The sequence below is a fragment of the Amphiura filiformis genome, chromosome 19 (genome assembly GCF_039555335.1).
Source record: "Amphiura filiformis chromosome 19, Afil_fr2py, whole genome shotgun sequence".
In the NCBI taxonomy this organism is placed as follows: Eukaryota; Metazoa; Echinodermata; class Ophiuroidea; order Amphilepidida; family Amphiuridae; genus Amphiura; species Amphiura filiformis.
The window spans coordinates 43,793,812-43,814,825 of NC_092646.1; the positions used below are offsets into that span (position 1 = coordinate 43,793,812).

At 34.3% G+C, this 21,014-nt stretch overlaps 1 protein-coding gene across 1 annotated transcript in view; it reads right to left on the reverse strand.

The window, feature by feature from the left end:
• Nucleotides 1-20,447, reverse strand: part of LOC140140731 (arrestin domain-containing protein 2-like) — a 94,996-nt gene extending 74,549 nt beyond the window's left edge. Inside the window, exon 1 of the mRNA XM_072162480.1 lies at nt 20,225-20,447. Within this exon, the coding sequence (XP_072018581.1) occupies nt 20,225-20,351 (127 nt within the window). The 5' untranslated portion in view covers nt 20,352-20,447. The remainder of the gene's footprint in view (nt 1-20,224) is intronic.
• Nucleotides 20,448-21,014: the final 567 nt, after the last annotated feature.

A 21,014-nucleotide genomic window follows, 5' to 3' on the forward strand; every position in this document is an offset into this window, starting at 1 on the left:
TTGTTTCCAAGTGTTCGGATACTTTTTTGGCGCAGCATTTACTTACAGATATTACTGTCTTGCGTTCCGTCTAGACGTAAGGTGTTGGTGAAAAAAAATGGGTTAACAATAGGCTATTATTCACCCAGGGTGACAGAAAAAAGGGGAGAATTATCAAAAAAATGATGACAAATTGTGAATGAAATTGAATTTTTTTTGCTCTTCAGTTTTTCAAACCAGGCAAAAAAAATTGGATCAACAAATCACAACTTCCGTCGGCAAAAAAATATTTCCGTCGGTACATTTACAAGTTGTGCCCCCTCGGTTCAAAAATCCTGGCTACGCCACTGAAAATCTCCCAATCAAAACCGGCATATGTTGTTATAGTGTTATTTACTATAGAGACTGGAATGGAACTTGCACACATCAAGATGTTCCAGCAGTGCAAGTCCTGTCCTGCAGATCCATGACAAAGGTTTTGCTCGGTATACTAAGGGCTGATGGCTTGGCACGTTGGTTTCAACATCTTATACCAACAGTTCCTGGTCTGCAAGAAGGGAGTAGCCACTACTGTAATGTGATTTACTGACTTCCCTGATTTCAACAGTTGCTGCACTGGAAAGGGAGGGTTCCCGGGAACAAAGCGCTCAACCCACCACCGCCCGTCACAAGTCGGGGGCAGTGCAGCAGAATGTTAGATTGATGGAACTGTTGGAACAGGATTTATAATATGTCTACCTGGGCTTGACACAGCAAACAACAACTTGCTTCATCTGTACACGTCCTTAAAAAACGTCGATTGCAGATCAAGCCAGGAAGCAGCCACTCCACGGCTATGAAATTTAACTCAATCCTTAAAATACTAAAATTGAAAAAAAAAGATGAGGCCATATCAATGTAGTGCAAGTTGGTGTGTTATAAACAGTGTATGTAATGCAATGTGCAAAAGCATTACTACCTTTCTAGTTTTTATCACGAACAGTTTTTCAACTACCTAATTTATAATATAAATTAATATAATACTACATTTTGAATACCTCTCATTCTGTTCATTAATCATTTTTTGTGATATCTAACGCATTTCTATAATATACATGTATATGCTGAATATGTACAACACAATACAGTACCATTGAAATGCCTCACTACAAAAATGGCATGTCAAACGACTGCGTTAAATTAGGGTCGTCATGGAAACCTATCAATCTTGGCGAGCAGGATTATTACCAAGTCCGTTATATTACAAGAACACCAATGTGAGAATGAAAAGGCAAGTAATATACGTTTATTTACAGCTTGCTGCTAACCTTTCATTCCAAAGAATGCACAATTTTACAGATCCGAATTTGAAATTAGAAGTGAAAATTTAATGCTTGACAGTTTAAATGTTTAGATTATTTATTTATTTTTTTGTTATTTATTATTTATTTATTTATTTTTTATTCATTTATTTTTTATTCATTTATTTTTTATTCATTTATTTATTTATTTATTTATTTATTTATTTATATTATTTATTTATATTTATTTATTTATTTATTTATTTATTTATTTATTTATTTACTTGCTTATTTATTTATTTATTGAACTTTCTCTACAACACAATCAAGCATTTTAATTTTATCATGACAATCTGTTATCAAAATACACTAAAAAGACATATAATTTGGAAACAATACAGTAAACAAAGTGTAAGGAGTTAAGGTGACTAGGCTCAAACATAAACAACATAAAACAAATAACATGCAGCATTATAACAAATAATTGCATACATTGAATGTAGGTTTAATAAAAATACATTCGGGGGGAAATACATACATAAGATCTACATAAAAGATATTAGAAAACAAAATGCGCATCAAAGTTGACAAAAACCGTAGATCGTAATTTCAGTCAACACCCAGCAAACACAAAACGTTTTCGACATCATTCACAAAAAGTTATAAAAGGTTGTCAGAAAACGTTTAAATGCCGGGTTGTATAAAGGGTACATTAATGGTATAAAACGTTTTCATAACATTAAAAACATTTGTTGGTAATTTACTGAACAGCAAACACAAATGTTTTACAGAAAACATTTAAATTTCTGGTTATATAAAGGGTATAAAAACGTTTTAATAACATTCCAAAAACACTTTTGAAAACTTGGCACAAATCATTCTAAACAGAATGTTATTTTGGGGTTGAAAAAATATTTTGCAATAAATGTTTGCCAAAATATATTTACAATAACGTTTTTAAAATGTTTTTACGACCTTTATATAACCCGACATTTAAATGTTATTAAAACGTTTTGTAAAAAACATTTTAAGAACATTTCTTTGTTTGCTGGGTGCAAATTTTTAACATAATTAAGTGTTGACAAAATATTTGGCCAAAAATGTTTGCAAAAATAGTTTACAATGACATTTCGAAAACATTTAAAAAATATTGTTGTAGTGTGTTTTCATACAAAACGTTTTAAAACGATTTCATGACCTTTATATAACCCGACATTTTAATGTTATTATAACGTTTTTATCTAAACCAAAACCCAAAATATAACTTATTTAAAACGTTTTTGTGTTTGCTGGGCACAGACCATAAATGTACAAAGGCTCAAACAATACAGGAAAACAGTTATAAGTTAACATTATTGCAAATAGACCTACACCAATAAACACATTGTATAGGGTGGACCTTACAACAGATGCATTAAATCACTGAGATTAAATCTTGCCTGTATCCACGTTCAGGTAGACTTTAATGTTTTAAAACCACTAGCCTACTACAGTACGATAAATTGGATAAAATAAATGCTGAAATATTTTGAGACAAGTAAGAAATTAATTTGCTTTGTAACCAAAGCTTAAATCATGTTTTTTTATAAAAAGTGGGTAATGGTGAATCCAACGGACAAGGACACAGAAAACATCAAGGATCAATAAATGATACAACAGGATACCTTGAATATGTACAACAGGAAAGAAAACGAGCAAAGTACATCAACTTGATGTGGGGAAACAAGTAAAATACAGACTAGACAATATGCAGGGGTGGGGCAAAATTAGCAAATGTAGGCATAGGAAGTAGGTAAAGTTCAATAGCCAAAAATTACCAGTTCCAAGGCTCACAAAAGTGCTAAACCTGCAAAAACAACAAGGATCAATAATCACCTCAGTATTTTACATTGGACTAACATGAAAATAATAATCCACCTTCTTGTAAATATTGATGTAGTACTATTCTTGTTATCCACTTGACAATGAATGCAGACAAGATCAATAAAAATGAATAATATGAAAATCCGATCACTATCTGCTATATACTTGGGAATCTGACATCTTAAATATTCATGTCTTGCATTCCAAGCACCATTATGGTATTGTAAGTGTATTAATATATAATGTGCAACCTGCATTAAACTCAAGTTTATTCAACATTTAAATGTATGTTAAATGTAAAATGAAGGAATTAAAATGATACACATTTTTTTAGTTTTCTCAAAATCACTTTCCATGGACTTGGGTGGGTTTTGTATTCATGTATTCAATTAATCTCAGTACCGGTTTTGATTTCTGTTGAATCATCAGAATCAACTAGGCTGAATGCAGCCGAACCCGGCGCAAACCTATCCGCACTTAGATTGTAACAGCCACCAATTATCTGTGCAGCTCCACAAATTCCATTGGATGAAGGAAGTTTTTGATAACCAACAAATAACCAAAACAATCTTTTAAAAAACCGAATGAAAACCATCGTTTTCACCAAATATTTGGTTTTCAAAACTGCAATAAGAACACAATGTGCATTAGAACTTTTCAAGATGTTGGTTTTGCATAACAGTGACCAATAGACTAGAGGGGTGAAACCCCGAAGTTGCCTTTGAGAAAGGGCGTTTTGATTTTCGTATTTGGGTGGCAAGTTCTTTCATTTGATTGGTCAGTAGTTGCGATGCAACCCGCCTAGAAACTGAAACCAAGACTAATTACAATTTAGGACAATCAACGAGAGAAATATGGAACATGACTTTGGACAGGGTTTATAAGATAACAAAGATTATTGGATAGGGTTATGTTTCACCTTATTCTGAACAGACTATAAGAAACTGGAAAACTTGAAACGACCCATTGTAATGGAACACAAATACTGTCATGTGCAACGCGCGGACGGTGTTTCAATAACGAAAGTGGTTAAAAAAATTAATTGTAATAAAATGAACCTTTCAATAAAAGGGATATTCTACTAAATATAGATATGAATATTTGAGTATGTCATCTACAATCCTAATTAAATACAAAGGCTTTAATGGGTGATTAATACTGGTTTTCATATTGTTCTTAATTGAATTCCACAGTTTACACATGAGTAGATTTGGTCTCTTAATTGACCTTTTCGGTAAATCCCATAAGCCTTTGCGAGTAGACCTAGGATATCGTCATTTGACGTCACGCCGATGCGCACATCTTTACTGTGCACTTCACGGCTTTGAAATGCGCAGTAACGATGTTCACTAAACGATGTGTTCATCGGCGTGACGCCAAATGACGATATCTCAGGTCTACCCTCAAAGGCTTATGGGATTTACCGGAAAAGTCAATACACTCCATACTGTGCCATTTGTCATGTCGCCACTGAGTGGTTGTTTTTGAAATTAGTGGGGGGTTAAATACCGGGGTTAGAAATTAAGAGTTAGCTAATAGTGGTGGTTAATATGGCACTTAAGTGGTTATTTAAATTATAAAAAAAACACATCTTAGGGTGTGGCATTTCAATGGATTCAAATTTGTATATTTGCAATTCTGCAGGACTAGCAGTTTCTGATTTGGCCGAAATTACTTTATCATATTTTGAACAACATTTCAAAAGGCCGGTTGAACCGAATTTGAATTTCTTTGAGCCACTTCAAAAAACTTTTAGAAATAAGAAAAATGATCACACAGCTAAATGTTAGGCTATTATCACCTCAAATATAAGACCATTGAAATTTCTATGGAAATAGACGGCTGCTTTTGGCCAGAACGCACACAAATAGGCTATTTAACCTGGCTTGAGCATTTTGTTTGAGCTTGGTCCCAGCAGGACCCAAGTGTATCTGTACCGTATGACTTCAGGTATTCCAAAAGGGTAGGCTAAACACGATGGGTGAGAGAGATTTAATGTCGTAATGATATTTCAAAGGGCTTTCCCCTTTCCACTGTAAAGATTCCAGTTGACAGTGTATGGGCGATGACAATGAAGAAGGTACACATGTTGGTGTGTGTGTTCTTACATCATCAGACGAACTAGTAATTTAAAATAAAACACATGCAATGTAATGTAATGTAATGAAATGTGATGTAATGTAGCCTATGTAATGTAATGTAATGTGATGTAATGTAATGTAGCCTATGTAATGTAATGTAATGTAATGAAATGTGATGTAATGTAGCCTATGTAATGTAATGTAATGTGATGTAATGTAATGTAATGTAATGTGATGTAATGTAGCCTATGTAATGTAATGTAATGTAATATAATGTAATGTAATGTAATGCAATGCAATGCAATGCAATGCAATGCAATGCAATGCATGCAATGTAATGTAATGTAATGTAATGTAATGTAATGTAATGTAATGAAATGTGATGTAATGTAGCCTATGTAATGTAATGTAATGTGATGTAATGTAATGTAATGTGATGTAATGTAATGTAGCCTATGTAATGTAATGTAATGTAATGAAATGTGATGTAATGTAGCCTATGTAATGTAATGTAATGTGATGTAATGTAATGTAATGTAATGTGATGTAATGTAGCCTATGTAATGTAATGTAATGTAATATAATGTAATGTAATGTAATGCAATGCAATGCAATGCAATGCAATGCATGCAATGTAATGTAATGTAATGTAATGTAATGTAATGTAATGTAATGTAATGTAATGTAATGTCGTATAACAAATCTTATAAATATAATATAAAGCGCACTCCGCCTGCAAGGACATTCTAAGCACAGTACAAGCGCCGACAAGCACGAAAACCAATAACGTTTTACAGTTCAACCTTGTGTTTGTATAGCTCAAATATGAAACTGAAATCCAAATATTGCACAAAGCGGAATAAATGTCGGGAGCATTTTGTATGGATGCAATCATGTGCTGTTTCTGTTGTCATCTTCAACGTTAATTATAATCTAGAATAATATTAATTGGCAATGCAAAGCTTTATTGAAGGCACCTCATTTTAGGTGATCAGTTCGCGTAAATATAGACGTCAACGTCCAAAGATAAGATATAACAAGTAAATTATTGACTTTCCCAATTCTTGCACGTGGCAGGGTCTATCTTTACACAACCTGCTATATTAAAATAATTAAGAACTATAACACACGTTCATGTTTATCATGTATTGATGGTTTGTACACAGAAGATACAAAGGTCAGTTCACAAAAACGTTTCAGAACTAAATGATCAACTCCAAAAGCTTCCAAAAACGTGAATAATCTACTAAGTCGTGTATTCCTGTATAATGTTGAATATTAACAATCAACTAACATACCAGATTGGGTTGTTCCATTTAAAATCCACATACCCCTGTGGAAGATTTTGGAAATATCTTCCACAGGGGAGTATGAATTTCAAATGGAATGAGCACATTACCCAACTTTATTTTGAATCTCACCCGCTCTCTGTGGAAACTCAAAGGGTGTTCATGTGTTCATTCCATTTGAGAATTCATACTCGGCTTTAATATTTATTGCTACTGAGAACACATGGCAGAGTGCAAGACCATCGTAAGTGATACTTTTGGCAAATTTTAGAAGTTGATGAACTTCTTGCGAAAGAAGTTTTTACCATTCAATGCCTTTGATTTATGCCACAACACAACAATGTAGAGAGAGATATAAATCAATAAGGCAATTTGTAAATGGCGCGACATTGAAAATCGGTTGCTGCATGGCTTTCAAACGCCGGAAAAAGACATCTTTCTGTCTACGTGTAACATATTATATTCTATGTATTTCGTAGTCAACCTATTACTTTTTCTCCAGTTTATATGAATTTTTACTGAGTGTCTGTCAAGCCCTTTTGCTTCTATCTTCTTTTTATTTTTCTGCCAAGAGATTTCGATTCATATGGAAAGGTTTGGATACAAAAACGATTCTCTAATAAACGCATCTATGCACAGTTTCCACCTTGATACACCTGAGCACACAATTTCGTCTAAGCAGCAGTACCTTGTAGAGAACACAGCCTGTGTTTACTCTACACGGTTGATTGCATAGCATCATAAGAGCTATGTGAGCTTCTAGCTGGAAAATAGGCATCTGTGATTAGTTTTTGTCAAAACCTCAAGTGTTCCCTTCATCCAATCAGAAATTTTTTTTATATCGAACGAAAGCTAATAATACTTCCCGCTAAAACACTTTTTTTTCATTAGGTCTACAGATGACGCAATTTAATGTTTATAGCAAGGCGAATGTGGTAAATATGTTGAAATCAACCTATTCACTCACAATTTTTGACCAAAATATAGGTTTTAAAAGTCAAAACTTCAGTCAAGTGATACTTACAATATTTTTCAAATTTTATGTCACTAAATGAAAGAGCACACTTATATTGTCCATATACTAGCTCCATTTTAATGAGCAATGGCAATTCTGTTTAAATTGCAAATCTTGTGCAAAAAGTTACTATTTTCTCCTGTTTTGTCGAACGCTTGTAAATTCAATGAAGTTAACTATGATTTTGCTAAAGAGCGCAATACAAATTGATATGTCTAGGACCTGAACAGCTGATAATCTGGTAATCTGTATTATTTATCTCTATACGTGTTGTTTCAGATTCAGATTTTACAATAAGTCAACTGATTTGATCAGGGGGTTACTTCCATATGAGGATGTTTATAGTTTATTAAATTGTCAGTTGTAAATACGATTACAACTTTAAAACAAGCGTAACTTAACCAAGGTCATCTCCATGAATGCACGTAGCTTTCAGCTGCAGGGTGCACAATAGTAATACATTTCCCTATACTTTGTGTACAAAATGGCCTCTATTCAAATGGCTCTACCTACCTTACGAAGCGACTCAATTTTTCAAAGTGATGTTTTCCTGACTGACAAACAAACAAGCAAGTAAACAAACTAAATTAAATATATTGGTGACCATTGAATTTTCGAGCTACCGGACCACAAATGCAATACACTTTTTTCACCCAATTTTCGAAATAGAAGCACTTGTGATTTTACCTAGAAGCAGCCGGTTTGAGAAATACATGAAAAATCTGAAAAGCCCAGAATCTTTTCCAATCTTGGCAGATGCTTAGATTCAAGCCTACATTTATTACCTGGCACAAATTTTCCCCAAACTTTGCACAATTTTTTTGGTTTTTAATATTGATTTATAGGTTAAACACCGCAGATCAGGACGGAATCCCACAAGAGACATTATTTGGTGATGTGAAATCTCCAACGTAAATGGTTAGGGTTTTCTTCCATATGGAAAGGTTCGATAGTTTATTAACCCTAGAACTGCTGTATGTATGTAACATCTGCGTTTGTTTTTGCACAATAGATCGATTGTGACTGAAACACCGCTAGCGAAGCAAGTGAAAAGAAAAGAAATATTAGCTGATTTCTATTTTAGGGTAATTTCAACCGCGCACAAATTAAAAACAAAACAAACAAAAAACAACAACACAAAAACACCGCCCAACCGAAAGATTCGCCCCCCCCCCGTAGAATAGTGTTTTGTTTCGTCGCCTAAGACAAGCCAACTTTATTAGTCTTTCAATAGTTTATATTAATATTCCTATAGTCCATCCTTTTTCTCAGTTATTTTCTGCGATCGTAAGCATTCTTGGAATTCCAAGATGAAAACGATTGCCTTGACAGTTAATACTATTAATGTATTGCTTGACAGGTGTTTTCAACTTTACCTTTAATTCGACTATTGATGTCACTTCTTGTTTATTTCTTTTATTTCGCTTAACGGGAGCGTTTTCGAGGAACTTCCTTGTCGTCAGCCGATGTTGTTAGCTCTTTTTTCGGAAACGGCTAGAAATCAATTTATAGATTAGTATTTCTTTTCTTTTTTATAACGGGTTACCTTTTACTGTCAGATATGTCCCCTTTTAATTCTGAGCCAAACAACTAAGGTAAAGCAAAGAAAGTTGGAATTTACTACCAGCGCCGATGTCGCCAATGCTTATCACTCCGTCGGTCATGCTACGGCACGATCCTTTGATGTGTGCATAACCGTCTGAATAATATTGCGTGCGCGATAACCTTTCATTTCCGGGGTTGGCAGACGGAGGTATTTTGGTGTGATACAATTATTGAAACACGTCAAGTTGAACCGTAAATGGTTTTTGAAACGAACAAGTTTGAGCGATGTTTTCTCAAATCTTCTAACAAGTCGAAGGCAATCACTGCCAAATTCGCTTTTTATCACGTTTATATAGAATTCTAGATATATATCTATCATGATATATGAATTATATAAAATTGTAGATTGTAGTCCGAAAATTCTGATTTTGTTAAGGTCATCCAGTCTGACGTCATCTGATCAGGTTGGTCTCTAGCCGTTTCCAAGAAAAACATCAGAGCTAACAACATCGGCTGACGATGAGGAAGTTCCTCGAAAGCGCTCCCGCTAAATCTAAATAAAGTAGTACTGTGTTGAATTATCGTAATCAACCAAATACTTTTTTTCATTTTATATGAATTTTTCAGATTGTCTGTCAAGCCCTTTTGCTTCTATCTTCTTGTCTTGGTCATTTTCCTGTCACAAGAATTCGAGTTCTCGGGTAAATCTACGTGTTGTTTCGGATTCAGATTATACAATGTAAGTTAATTGATTTGATAAGTCAATTGATTTGATCATGGATTTTCTCCCACATGAGGATGTTCGAAAGTTTATAAAATTGTCAGCTGTAAATTTGACTATAACTTTAAAACAAGCTATAACTTAACCATGGCCATCTACAGAAACACTGACTGAATGCGCCTAGCTTTCGTCTTTAAAGACCAAACGAATTTTGTATATATTTCAAAAGCACATTTCCATTAACAAGTACAAAACAAACAAACAAAAAACCATTATATCTATTACTTACATGGCATAGGCCTATTAAGCAAACTTTATACTTTTGAATAGTTTATATTGATCATTTCGATTGTCAATATCGCAATTAGTTTCCCCTCGAAAGAAAGTTCCTGGAATTCCAAGGTGAAACTATCACCTGAACAGATAATAATCTATTATGTGTTGTTTCAGATTGTACAAAATAAGTCAATTGGTTTTATAAGGGTTTTCGTCCATACGAAGATGTTCGATAGTTTATTAAATTGTCGGTTATCAGGTTATATAAGCGGGTTAACATGGTTAAGCGAGTTATTAGTTTAAAACAAGCTTGACTTAACCAAGGTCATCAGTCTGACTCAATGAGCTTTACTTAACCCTAGAACTACGAAGGGGTTGTACCAACACCGTAAGATTTTTATCCGTCATGAAAAAACGCACGCGTTTACGCCCAAACGACATAAGGTAATCGTAGGTCCATCTTTTGCGCTCATTTTAGTGATAACTAAACTTTTTTACCCGGGGGTTGGACCGGCCGTCAAAGATGACCATAGAGGGGGGAGGGTGGTGAGGTCTACCATTTTCATTTTGCTCTTGTAAAATTATTTCAAGAGCTACTGAATTTTACTTGTTAGCTAGGTTTTTATCCTGAAATCAATTTTGCCTATACATTTGTACATAGCCAGAACTTCCCAAAATTTGCTCCCTCACATTATGACGTCATAGCGATATTATGTGGCAAATGTTTGTACTTATTGGTATCACTCGATAGAGGAGACCCGTAGCTATACATTGGTACTAAATCATGTAAATATAACGGTATATGATGTTTATAATTGAAAATTCTGGGGGGGGGGGGTGCAACAACCCCCCTTCGTAGTCCGTATTACAAAATATGGCTCAGTACTTCTGGGGTTAACCTTCAAGCGACCAAAGGAATGTTGTATTTCGAGAACAAAGTTCTAAAATTGAAATATATATATATATATATAAACAACACATTGCAACTGACGAGTGTGGATGGGTCAAACCATCCATACGAAACAAATTTGTATTGCGATGTGGTAATTTCACTAATAATAATATATATATAAACAACTATAACAACAAAGCATGTAAATAAGTTTTAATTTGTATACATAGAGCAAAAGCGAAGGTGACAAAACAAAGCAAAACTATGACACATGTCAATTTCTACTTTAATATAATATTTCTATTCCGTAAAATTTTACATTCTATCTGATTATATGTAATATATGACATACAAGGTGGCGAAAAAAAATCCTGTTCTACGAACCTAACTGAACCAGAATTTGCGTTTTGGGAATTTTGTTGTTGCTGATGTTGCTGTAAAATCTGCGTTTGTTTTTGCAAATATTTGATCAATTTTTGACAGAAACATCGCTAGCGTAGCAAGTGAAAAAAAGATTAGGTGATTTTTTTTATTTTAAGGTCATTTGCACACATGCATGAATTTAAAAAAAAACGCCAAGTGATTAACCCTACTTGAAAGACCCTTCCATCCTTAGAACAGTGTTTTGTTTTATATTAATATTCCTGATAGTCCAGCATTTTCCCATACAATCTTGTTATCTCAGTTCTTCTTGCGGTCGGAAGCATTCTTGGAATTCCAAGATGATAACGATCGCCTTGACAGATAAATGATTGACAGGTGTTTTCAACTTTACTTTCGACTATAGACGAATCCAACGAGCCAAGTGATGGTCAGATTTCATTCGGTGTTGTGACTGCCCAATTGGGTGGATTAAAACCGCTTACAAATCGATGTTATATTGTATTATGTTGTAAACTTTCATCATTCTTTTGTTTGCGTGTAACACAGTTGAAGGAATGCAGTTTAAAATCCCCGCCAAGGTCGCATCATTTCATCTTTCAGGCGGGATGGATCCCAGGGATGGACTTGATGACTGCCATTGGAAATCTTTGGTGGTGTAGGAATAAAGTATAAAGTAATTTTCATTTTTTCTTTTAAACATACAGTAATTATCGCTCATAACTCTGCTTAAAAATACAAACGCGCTAAAAAATGTCGTTTTACATTTCCACATTTTATTTGTAAAGAAAAAATGTGAAACACAAATCAAAATAAGGAAACTCCTTATTGCAAAATCATAACACAAATTGCAGATAGAGTCCAGAGTGTATGGCCAAGCCTAGACAAGAATAAGCAACTTCTTGTGCCATTATTGAACAGTATCTGGGGAAAGCGTGATTTGAAGACGATCAGGTGATTGACCACCAAGGATACCCTGACTTCAAATAAATTGGTTTAACATATCTATTAATGTCCCAAAATAACAAATAACAAAATATATCCTAAAATGTATTGTGTAAGTTTAATTTTAAATACATTATAAATGCTTGGGGTGGGGGCGGAACGAACTTATTGCACACGGTATATAAACAACTATAACAACAAATCATGTAAATAAGTTTTAATATGTATACATAGAGCAAAAGCGAAGATGACAAAACAAAGCAAAACTATGACACATGTCAATTTCTACTTTAATTTAATATTTCTATTCCGTAAAATTTCACATTCTATCTGATATATGTAATATATGACATACAAGGTGGCGAAAAAAAATCCTGTTCTACGAACCTAACTGAACCAGAATTTGCGTTTTGGGAATTTTGTTGTTGCTGATGTTGCTGTAAAATCTGCGTTTGTTTTTGCAAATATTTGATCAATTTTTGACAGAAACATTGCTAGCGTAGCAAGTGAAAAAAAGATTAGGTGATTTTTATTTTATTTTAAGGTCATTTGCACACATGCATGAATTTAAAAAAAACGCCAAGTGATTAACCCTACTTGAAAGACCCTTCCATCCTTAGAACAGTGTTTTGTTTTATATTAATATTCCTGATAGTCCCAGGTGGTGTATGACATGCAGTCCCTAAATTCAGTAAATTTTCATCGTCAACCGTGTAATTGAATGGGATTATTTTGAAATTTTAAAACGCTTGAAATATCACAAACAAATAGGCCTATGTTGATAAATAATATAAATACAAGCTAAAACCGTTGGGGTTCGATAATGAACCCCACAAAACTAACCGAGTATATGGAAAATGCCATACGGCCGGGCGGTTTCACGAGTTGCCGGCTCGATCATGTCATCCGCCGCCTGGATAGTCCAGCATTTTCCCATACAATCTTGTTATCTCAGTTCTTCTTGCGGTCGCAAGCATTCTTGGAATTCCAAGATGATAACGATCGCCTTGACAGATAAATGATTGACAGGTGTTTTCAACTTTACTTTCGACTATAGACGAATCCAACGAGCCAAGTGATGGTCAGATTTCATTCGGTGTTGTGACTGCCCAATTGGGTGGATTAAAACCGCTTACAAATCGATGTTATATTGTATTATGTTGTAAACTTTCATCATTCTTTTGTTTGCGTGTAACACAGTTGAAGGAATGCAGTTTAAAATCCCCGCCAAGGTCGCATCATTTCACCTTTCAGGCGGGATGGATCCCAGGGATGGACTTGATGACTGCCATTGGAAATCTTTGGTGGTGTAGGAATTAAGTATAAAGTAATTTTCATTTTTTCTTTCAAACATACAGTAATTATCGCTCATAACTCTGCTTAAAAATACAAACGCGCTAAAAAATGTCGTTTTACATTTCCACATTTTATTTGTAAAGAAAAAATGTGAAACACAAATCAAAATATAGCATAAATCGAATCATATTCACCAATTTATTTGAATTCCGATGCAAAGCTTTATTAAGAGGGTACTACACCCCTGTGGTAAATTTGTGACTATTTTTGCATTTTTCTCAAAAAATAATAACACACTGGTAACAAAAGTTATGTCTATAATTGGGGCAAGGAATCCAATTACTACACTGAAATTTCAGTGACTCAAGACAAGCGGTTCAGTATATATGATAGGAAATGAGGTACCTCTTTTCTTATCATAAATAACGAACCGCTTGTCGTGGGTCACTGAAATTCCAGTGTAGTAATTGGATTCCTTGCCCCTATAATATACGTAACTTTTGTTATCACTGTGTTATTAGTTTTTGAGTAAAATGAAAAAATAGACACAAATAAATTTATCGAGGGGTGTAGTACCACCTTAAAAGGACCTAATTTTACTTGACCCATTCACGCATCGAAATATAAAGAAAAGGTTATGTCCACTTTATGTGATGCGATCAAGCAAAATCAGTCGGAACTCGGAAATATTGATTTTGAGATATAGCCAAACAAAGGAAATATTTCCTTTTGTTTCGGGTTGTTTTGGAAACTCTTTAATTGCTCATATCTTTAGAACTGGTTGTTCAATTGCAATGGCGTTTTCTGCAAAATCCAGCTTTGTAAATGCTTTTTATTATCCTGTAAGAAACTGAAAATTTATTGTTGCCGAGTTCCGATTGATTTTGCTTGATCGCATCACATATACGTGTAACGTCCAGCAGATACGTGTATTAATTCAAAGATAATATAGAAAGTAAATTATTGACCTTCCCAATTCTTGCCGTGGCAGGGTCTATCTTTTCACAACCTGCTATATTAAAATAATTAATAACGGCTCACAATCAAAACACACCATCATGTATTGATGGTTTGTACACAGAAGATACAAAGGTCAGTTCACAAAAAAACATTTCATTTCTACAGAATAAAATGATAGTCGTATACTGTTGAATATTTTATCTGCAGATTCAAATGAAAACAGTCAACCAATACTATTTATAGTTAATAACTGCGTGGTCCTACTTGGTGGTAGTGAAATTATACAAAATAATATATACGCATACTAATATGTTGATGTGTCTAATGGATGAGTCCCACGGCAACAACTAATACGCACTTATTAGCCTATTTCATACACGAGAAAAAATCATGTGACGTTTTGCTACCGTATTTTATAACAAAATTGTCACTAAAATGCGAGCAAATATTTATGCATCAACCTGCAAGAGAAATGGACGAGTCCGAAAGCACTGCGAGTAGCGCGCGGAGTCCGTGCCCGCGTGCAATTACAATAATTATTACACTCCTGGCAGTTTTCTAACGTCTGCTCTGATTGGTTCGCGTTATCAAAGAGTACGAATTAATTTTAAATTTTCTGACGCCGTTGCTCTGATTGGTTCGCATTATCTAATTTTTAATTAATCAAATAAGATATCAAGTGCATTTTAGATTTCCTTTCATTTTTATTGAGTGCAAGACTATCATAAGTGGCACTTACGATAGTCTTGAACTCAACAAAAATAAAACACAAATCTAAAATTCACTTACGACATCCAAACTTAAAGCCATATTATAACATTTTCAAACAAAATAGATTAGCATTTCTTTGCCATAAAATGTTAGCTTTTACTGTCAGATATATCCCCTTTTATTTTTTAGCCGAACAACTACGGCAAAGCAAAGAAAATTGGAATTTACTACCAGCGCACATGTCGCCAATACGTACCACTCCTTCGGTCGTGTTGTGGTACGACCCTTTGTTGTGTATATCACCATCCCGCACGCCGTGTACGTACTGTGTGTTATGAACATCGTGTATGCGTTCGACTAATAATTCCATCGTAATAATAAAGCGCTCCGATTTTGACAAAACTACAACACCTAGAGTCTTGATTTTTGCAGGATATATTGGTTTAATAAAGTACAATTTAATGGTGTAAAAAAGGAATTTTAAAACTTCAGTGAGGGCGTCTTCCTCAGCAAATGTTATAATATGGCTTTAATCATATCTCTTTTGTTTGTTATAAATTTTATTTCCAGCAATAGAAAATCAACTTTCTGAATATTCCAATAAAACGATACAATCTTTGGAAATATAAAACAGAAAATACTGCTCCTGCAAAATTATGTATTTACGATGATCTTGCACTAAGGCACTGTTTGATAATGTAAGCATTTTTTTTTCAAATACTAGATCCGCCCTGTTACTTATTGCTGTATTTTAGTTCCGCAGTCTGTTCCGGTCTCTCCAAAGTATATCGTACAATTCGTGTGCACGAAAAAAATATTCATATCATTATGTATAATCATGATGGAACAGCTATCAAATTGCCGATTTTTGATAGTGATCGTAATTTTCAAATTTGTGAGAAGATTACTTTTATAGAACTTTTGATTTGCTCCGATTCTGTACTACTAATTACAAACAGTGGTAATTAAAATTGATGGCAATGGTCAGGTCAGTGATAACAATATTTTCGCGCAAGTGGTTTCTACAATTCAATTCAATTCACTTGATTTGTCAGGACACAACAATGTAGAGACAGAAATAAATCTATACGTTAATTGGTAAATGGCGCGACATTGAAATCAGTAAATGCCTGTCTTTCAAACGCCGGAAAAAAAATTGTCTTTCTATCTAATGTATTATATTTTACATATTTCATATTCAACTTAATATTTTTTCTCCAGTTTATATAAATCTTTCTGATTGTCTGGCGAACCTTTTTGGATGTATCTTCATATCTCGATTATTTTCCTGTCAAAACAATTTGATTCCACGAATTCCAAGGTAAAACGATCACTATGAACAACTATACGTGTTGTTTCAGATACAGATTTGACAAAATAAGTCAATTGATTTGATTAGGGGTTTTCTCCCATATGAGCATTTACGGCTTAAAATTGTAAGTTGTAAATACGATTATAATTTTAAAACAAGCTTGACCTAACCAAGGTCATCTCCAGAAACACTGACTAAATGCGCCTAGCATTCGTATTCAAAGACCAAACGAATTTTGCATTTCAAAAGCAAAATTTCCATTTTTGTTACATTCTATCTATATTACTTACATGACATAATAAGCAAAAGTTATACTTTTTAATAGTTTATATTAAGCTTGTTGATTGTCGGAGCCTTTTTGCTGACAATCTTGTTTTCTCTCAGTTATTTTTCCCTCGAAAGAATTTGATTCCTGGAATTTCAAGCTGACACGAACACCTGAACAGATGATAATCTGTAGGTGTTGTTTCAGATTGTACAAAATAAGTCATTTGGTTTTATGAACGTTTTTTCCCATATGAACATGTTCGATAGCTTATTAAGTAGTCGGTTATATTATAAACGGGTTTAAGCGGTTATTAGTTTAAAACAAGCTTGACTTAGGTTATCAGTCTGACTCAATTAGCCTACTTGTATTGACCTTCAAACGACTAAACGAAACGTAGTACAGGGTGTCACAAAAGTCACTTTACCATTTTGAACGTTCATAACTATAGTATTCGGCAACCGCCAGCAAAACTGAAGGCATCTTTGCATAATAGAAAACTTTTATTATTTTGACACCAAATTTTACATTATAAACCTGCTGAAATAATATATAAACTACGGGGGAACACTTTGGGACATTACACACAAAACCGTACAATAATTTTGCAATATTATATAGTTCTCATATTATAATAATTGACTATCAAGATGATATAAAACACCAAGAAATGTGTATTTATGCTTTGATTTTATGCAGAAATCAAGCCCGCAAAAGCTTATTTCTGAAATTATGTAATATTCCGTTCTTTGATTCTCTGCTTGGGTATAACTCTCAATAATTCGCAGTGGACGCGGAATGACGTGGAGGTCAACATTGAACATAGTCTTCTTATTCTAACTGCAAAGCCAAGGAAAACAATCAGTTGTTTTCCATTAAACATGTTAAAAGCAATGTTGGATACTTTGTTAAAAGTGTTTCAGAGTCGACATATTCTAAAGATTAAATGTCAGTTGGTGCTTCACCATCAGCCGGGATCATCAGTATGATCGGGAGTATGATCATGGCCAGGGGTGAAAGTGCTATTTTGCATATATAACCATTTTCAGATTGAACATTATATAAAGAAAAGATTTCAATCAATCAATCAATCATCAGTAACTAAAATATTTTTTTTTTTACTCATTCAAACTGACGAAAATGGCCACGTCAGGGTTATCATAATTTTCGCGAAAGTGATTTCTGCAATTCAAGGCCTTTGATTTGTGTTCAAACACAACAACGTAGAGACAGATATAAATCAATACGTTCATTGGTAGACTTTGTAAATGGCGCGACAAATCGGTTGCCTTATGTCTTTCAAACGGCGGAAACAAAATTTTCTATGGGTAACATTTTACATGCTTATGCTTTATATGATTTTTTCTGATTGTCTGACAAGCCTTATTACGTCTATCTTCTTTTCATCTCAATTATTTGTCTGTCGAAAGAATTCGATTCCTGGAATTCCAAGGTGAAACAGCCACCTGAACAGATGATAATCCATACAGTTTGTTTCAGATTGTACAAAATAAGCCAATTGAATTTATAAGGGTTTTCTCCCATAGGAACATGCTGGATAGTGTATTAAATTGTCAGTTGTATAAGCTTAAAACCAAGGTCATCAGTGTGACTTGATGAGCCTAGGAATCAATGATACCAGACACTTGATTACGTAACAGTATCAAAGCCTTTATTTTTTTCAAAACTGATTTTTTTGGCATATTTGTAATACTTACACATGTTCCAATTTACATATGAGCAAACTGTTAAATTCGCCCTATTTGTAGTAAAAAGGGATGGTTTTCTGTTGGTCTAACATATTATCATAATATTTCAGATTATGATAATATGTCAGCACGATCGCAAATCTTAATCTCCTACGAAGCCAGTTTGGTTACGCTCCCTGCACACATGTGGAGGTCGCATAACCAAACTGGCTGCGTTGGAGACTAACTCCGAGGCCGCACTCGACGTCCTAATCCAAAAAGTGCGAGATATTTCGAGTGATTGAGGTGAAGTTTATGATGTTGTTTCTTTGCAAATTTCCAATGTTTTTTGAGTCCAAATATATTGGGAACTTTCATAATGATTGCATATTATCCTATACGCGAACTCACAACCTTATGGAAATCACACAATTGAATACATGAATACAAAACCCACCCAAGTCCATGGGGGGAAGTGATTTTGAGAGAAAAACCTGTGTATCATTTTAATTCCTTCAGTTATATTTACCTGGTCAATATGGTAAGTTTTACGTGCAAATGAGTGGGTTAAACTGTATTAAGTATGACGATTAGCATTTCAGGGACTTGGTGGGATTCATTTTAAATTTTGGACAACAATGTTTGAATGAGATTACCACTCGTAAGATAATACAAAATAAAGCACACAGGTATGTATAATGTTGGCAAGCATTCTGACATGTAATATAAACCACACACTTTCCTTTATTAAACCCATTTTTTTTCAAAAGTCACTCTCCAGCAATGAATGTGTTACTTTTATACATACTGGATTTCAATCAATGTGTTACAAGACTCAAATCATGGACTTGGGTTATTTTTTCATACATGCTATTTTTCACATGCTCAATAGACACAGTGGATGAATTTGGGTTGTTTTTTCATACATATGACAGGCCTTGCATAGCAACAGATTCCCATGCTTAACTCAATTTGGCCACAGTATGGACTTGGGTGGGTTTTGTATTCATATATTCAATTGTGAAAAGTTTTGTTTTCCCCTTATGAAGCAAAATATCTCCATACGGTTGTACTTGAACCCATACTTGGATCTACATGACTTATCCAATGGGACCACACACCTTAAAAAGACCAAACACCCAATAATGGTAGACTTCCTGGATACCTGTATTTGATGCAATTTTCTGATGCAGCAATTTCTAATGCCCTGTGTTAAATCTTTCCTTATGGAGCATTATTTTGTGTCTCCACAAAGAATAACATCTCCATAATTGCGTCTCCATAGGGCATTAGGTTTAAGACTACGTACGCGAACATATAGGCCTAAGCATACAAGCTGTATCAAAAAGATTGGTACCCTGCAGTTTTGATAGTTATTGAAAAGCCTAGTTCAATATTGGATCCCCTTAAAATGATAAAATGACCAGACCTTAAATTTATTGTATATGACTGTTTATGACATTAATCAACAAATTATACGGATCCTAATTGCATTTTGATATGGCAGTAATGTCTATAATCAATGGAAACTGATGGGTACCAATCATTTTGATACAGCCTGTACAATGCATCCTCCATATATTTGTGAATCTGCTCAACTTTACGCAGTTATCTACACGTACGCTTCCCACCCCCCCCCCCCACCCCCAGACACACCCCACATACACCCACATACACCCCACACACCTACGTATTCTGTGATTATCTAAACAAAACCTCACATACCTTTCATGGCTAAATCTTTGGTGAGTGAAACCGCCACGTGACCACTCAATGTTTCTCCTACGTGGTACACTTCTAAGGGGTCGTCTAAAAAGACGTCAAACCCCTTTACTGCTCCCATGTTCAACATGATTGGTTGTTGTTATGTGGCACCAATTCCAGATAAAAGAAACAGTTAATAACTAGACACAATATATCAAAGTTCTGTCACATAAAAAAGAAGGCATTTTGTATACCAACCATATTTGTTGGCACTGATGCCTTTAAACTATATTTGTGATGGATAAAAATTATACTTTTTCACAATATGTAAAACAAATTTTGTTGTTATTCCAATTTCACTGGATTTCTATCCGTACGATGCGTGTTCTTTGATGATTTTGTCTCGTAATCTCAACACAGTATTATAGATAAATTCAAAAGTGGCCACCTCCATCTTCCAATAATTTCCGTAAGTCACATTGTATTGATTTGATCCATAAGTGATAATAAGCCGTATTTCTCCTCGTTTCCAGAGCTCGCGCAGGTTACTTATAATCCGTGAAAGATCCACACAGAAAAAAGAGCTTTTAGACGTATTTGGTTTGTGACTGCCTTTAAGTCAATTTACAGCTTCTACTCAGCATTACACATTATGCATAAAACAAACAATCACCGTTTGCAGTATCCGCCCTTTACACTTATCAATGAGGCATCCATTGCAGATGACATCGCAAGACGATGCGTGTCATAACATCACTTTCATCAATAGCTGAATCCTTTTTAACGTGAAAATTCATCTAAATTGTCGTGT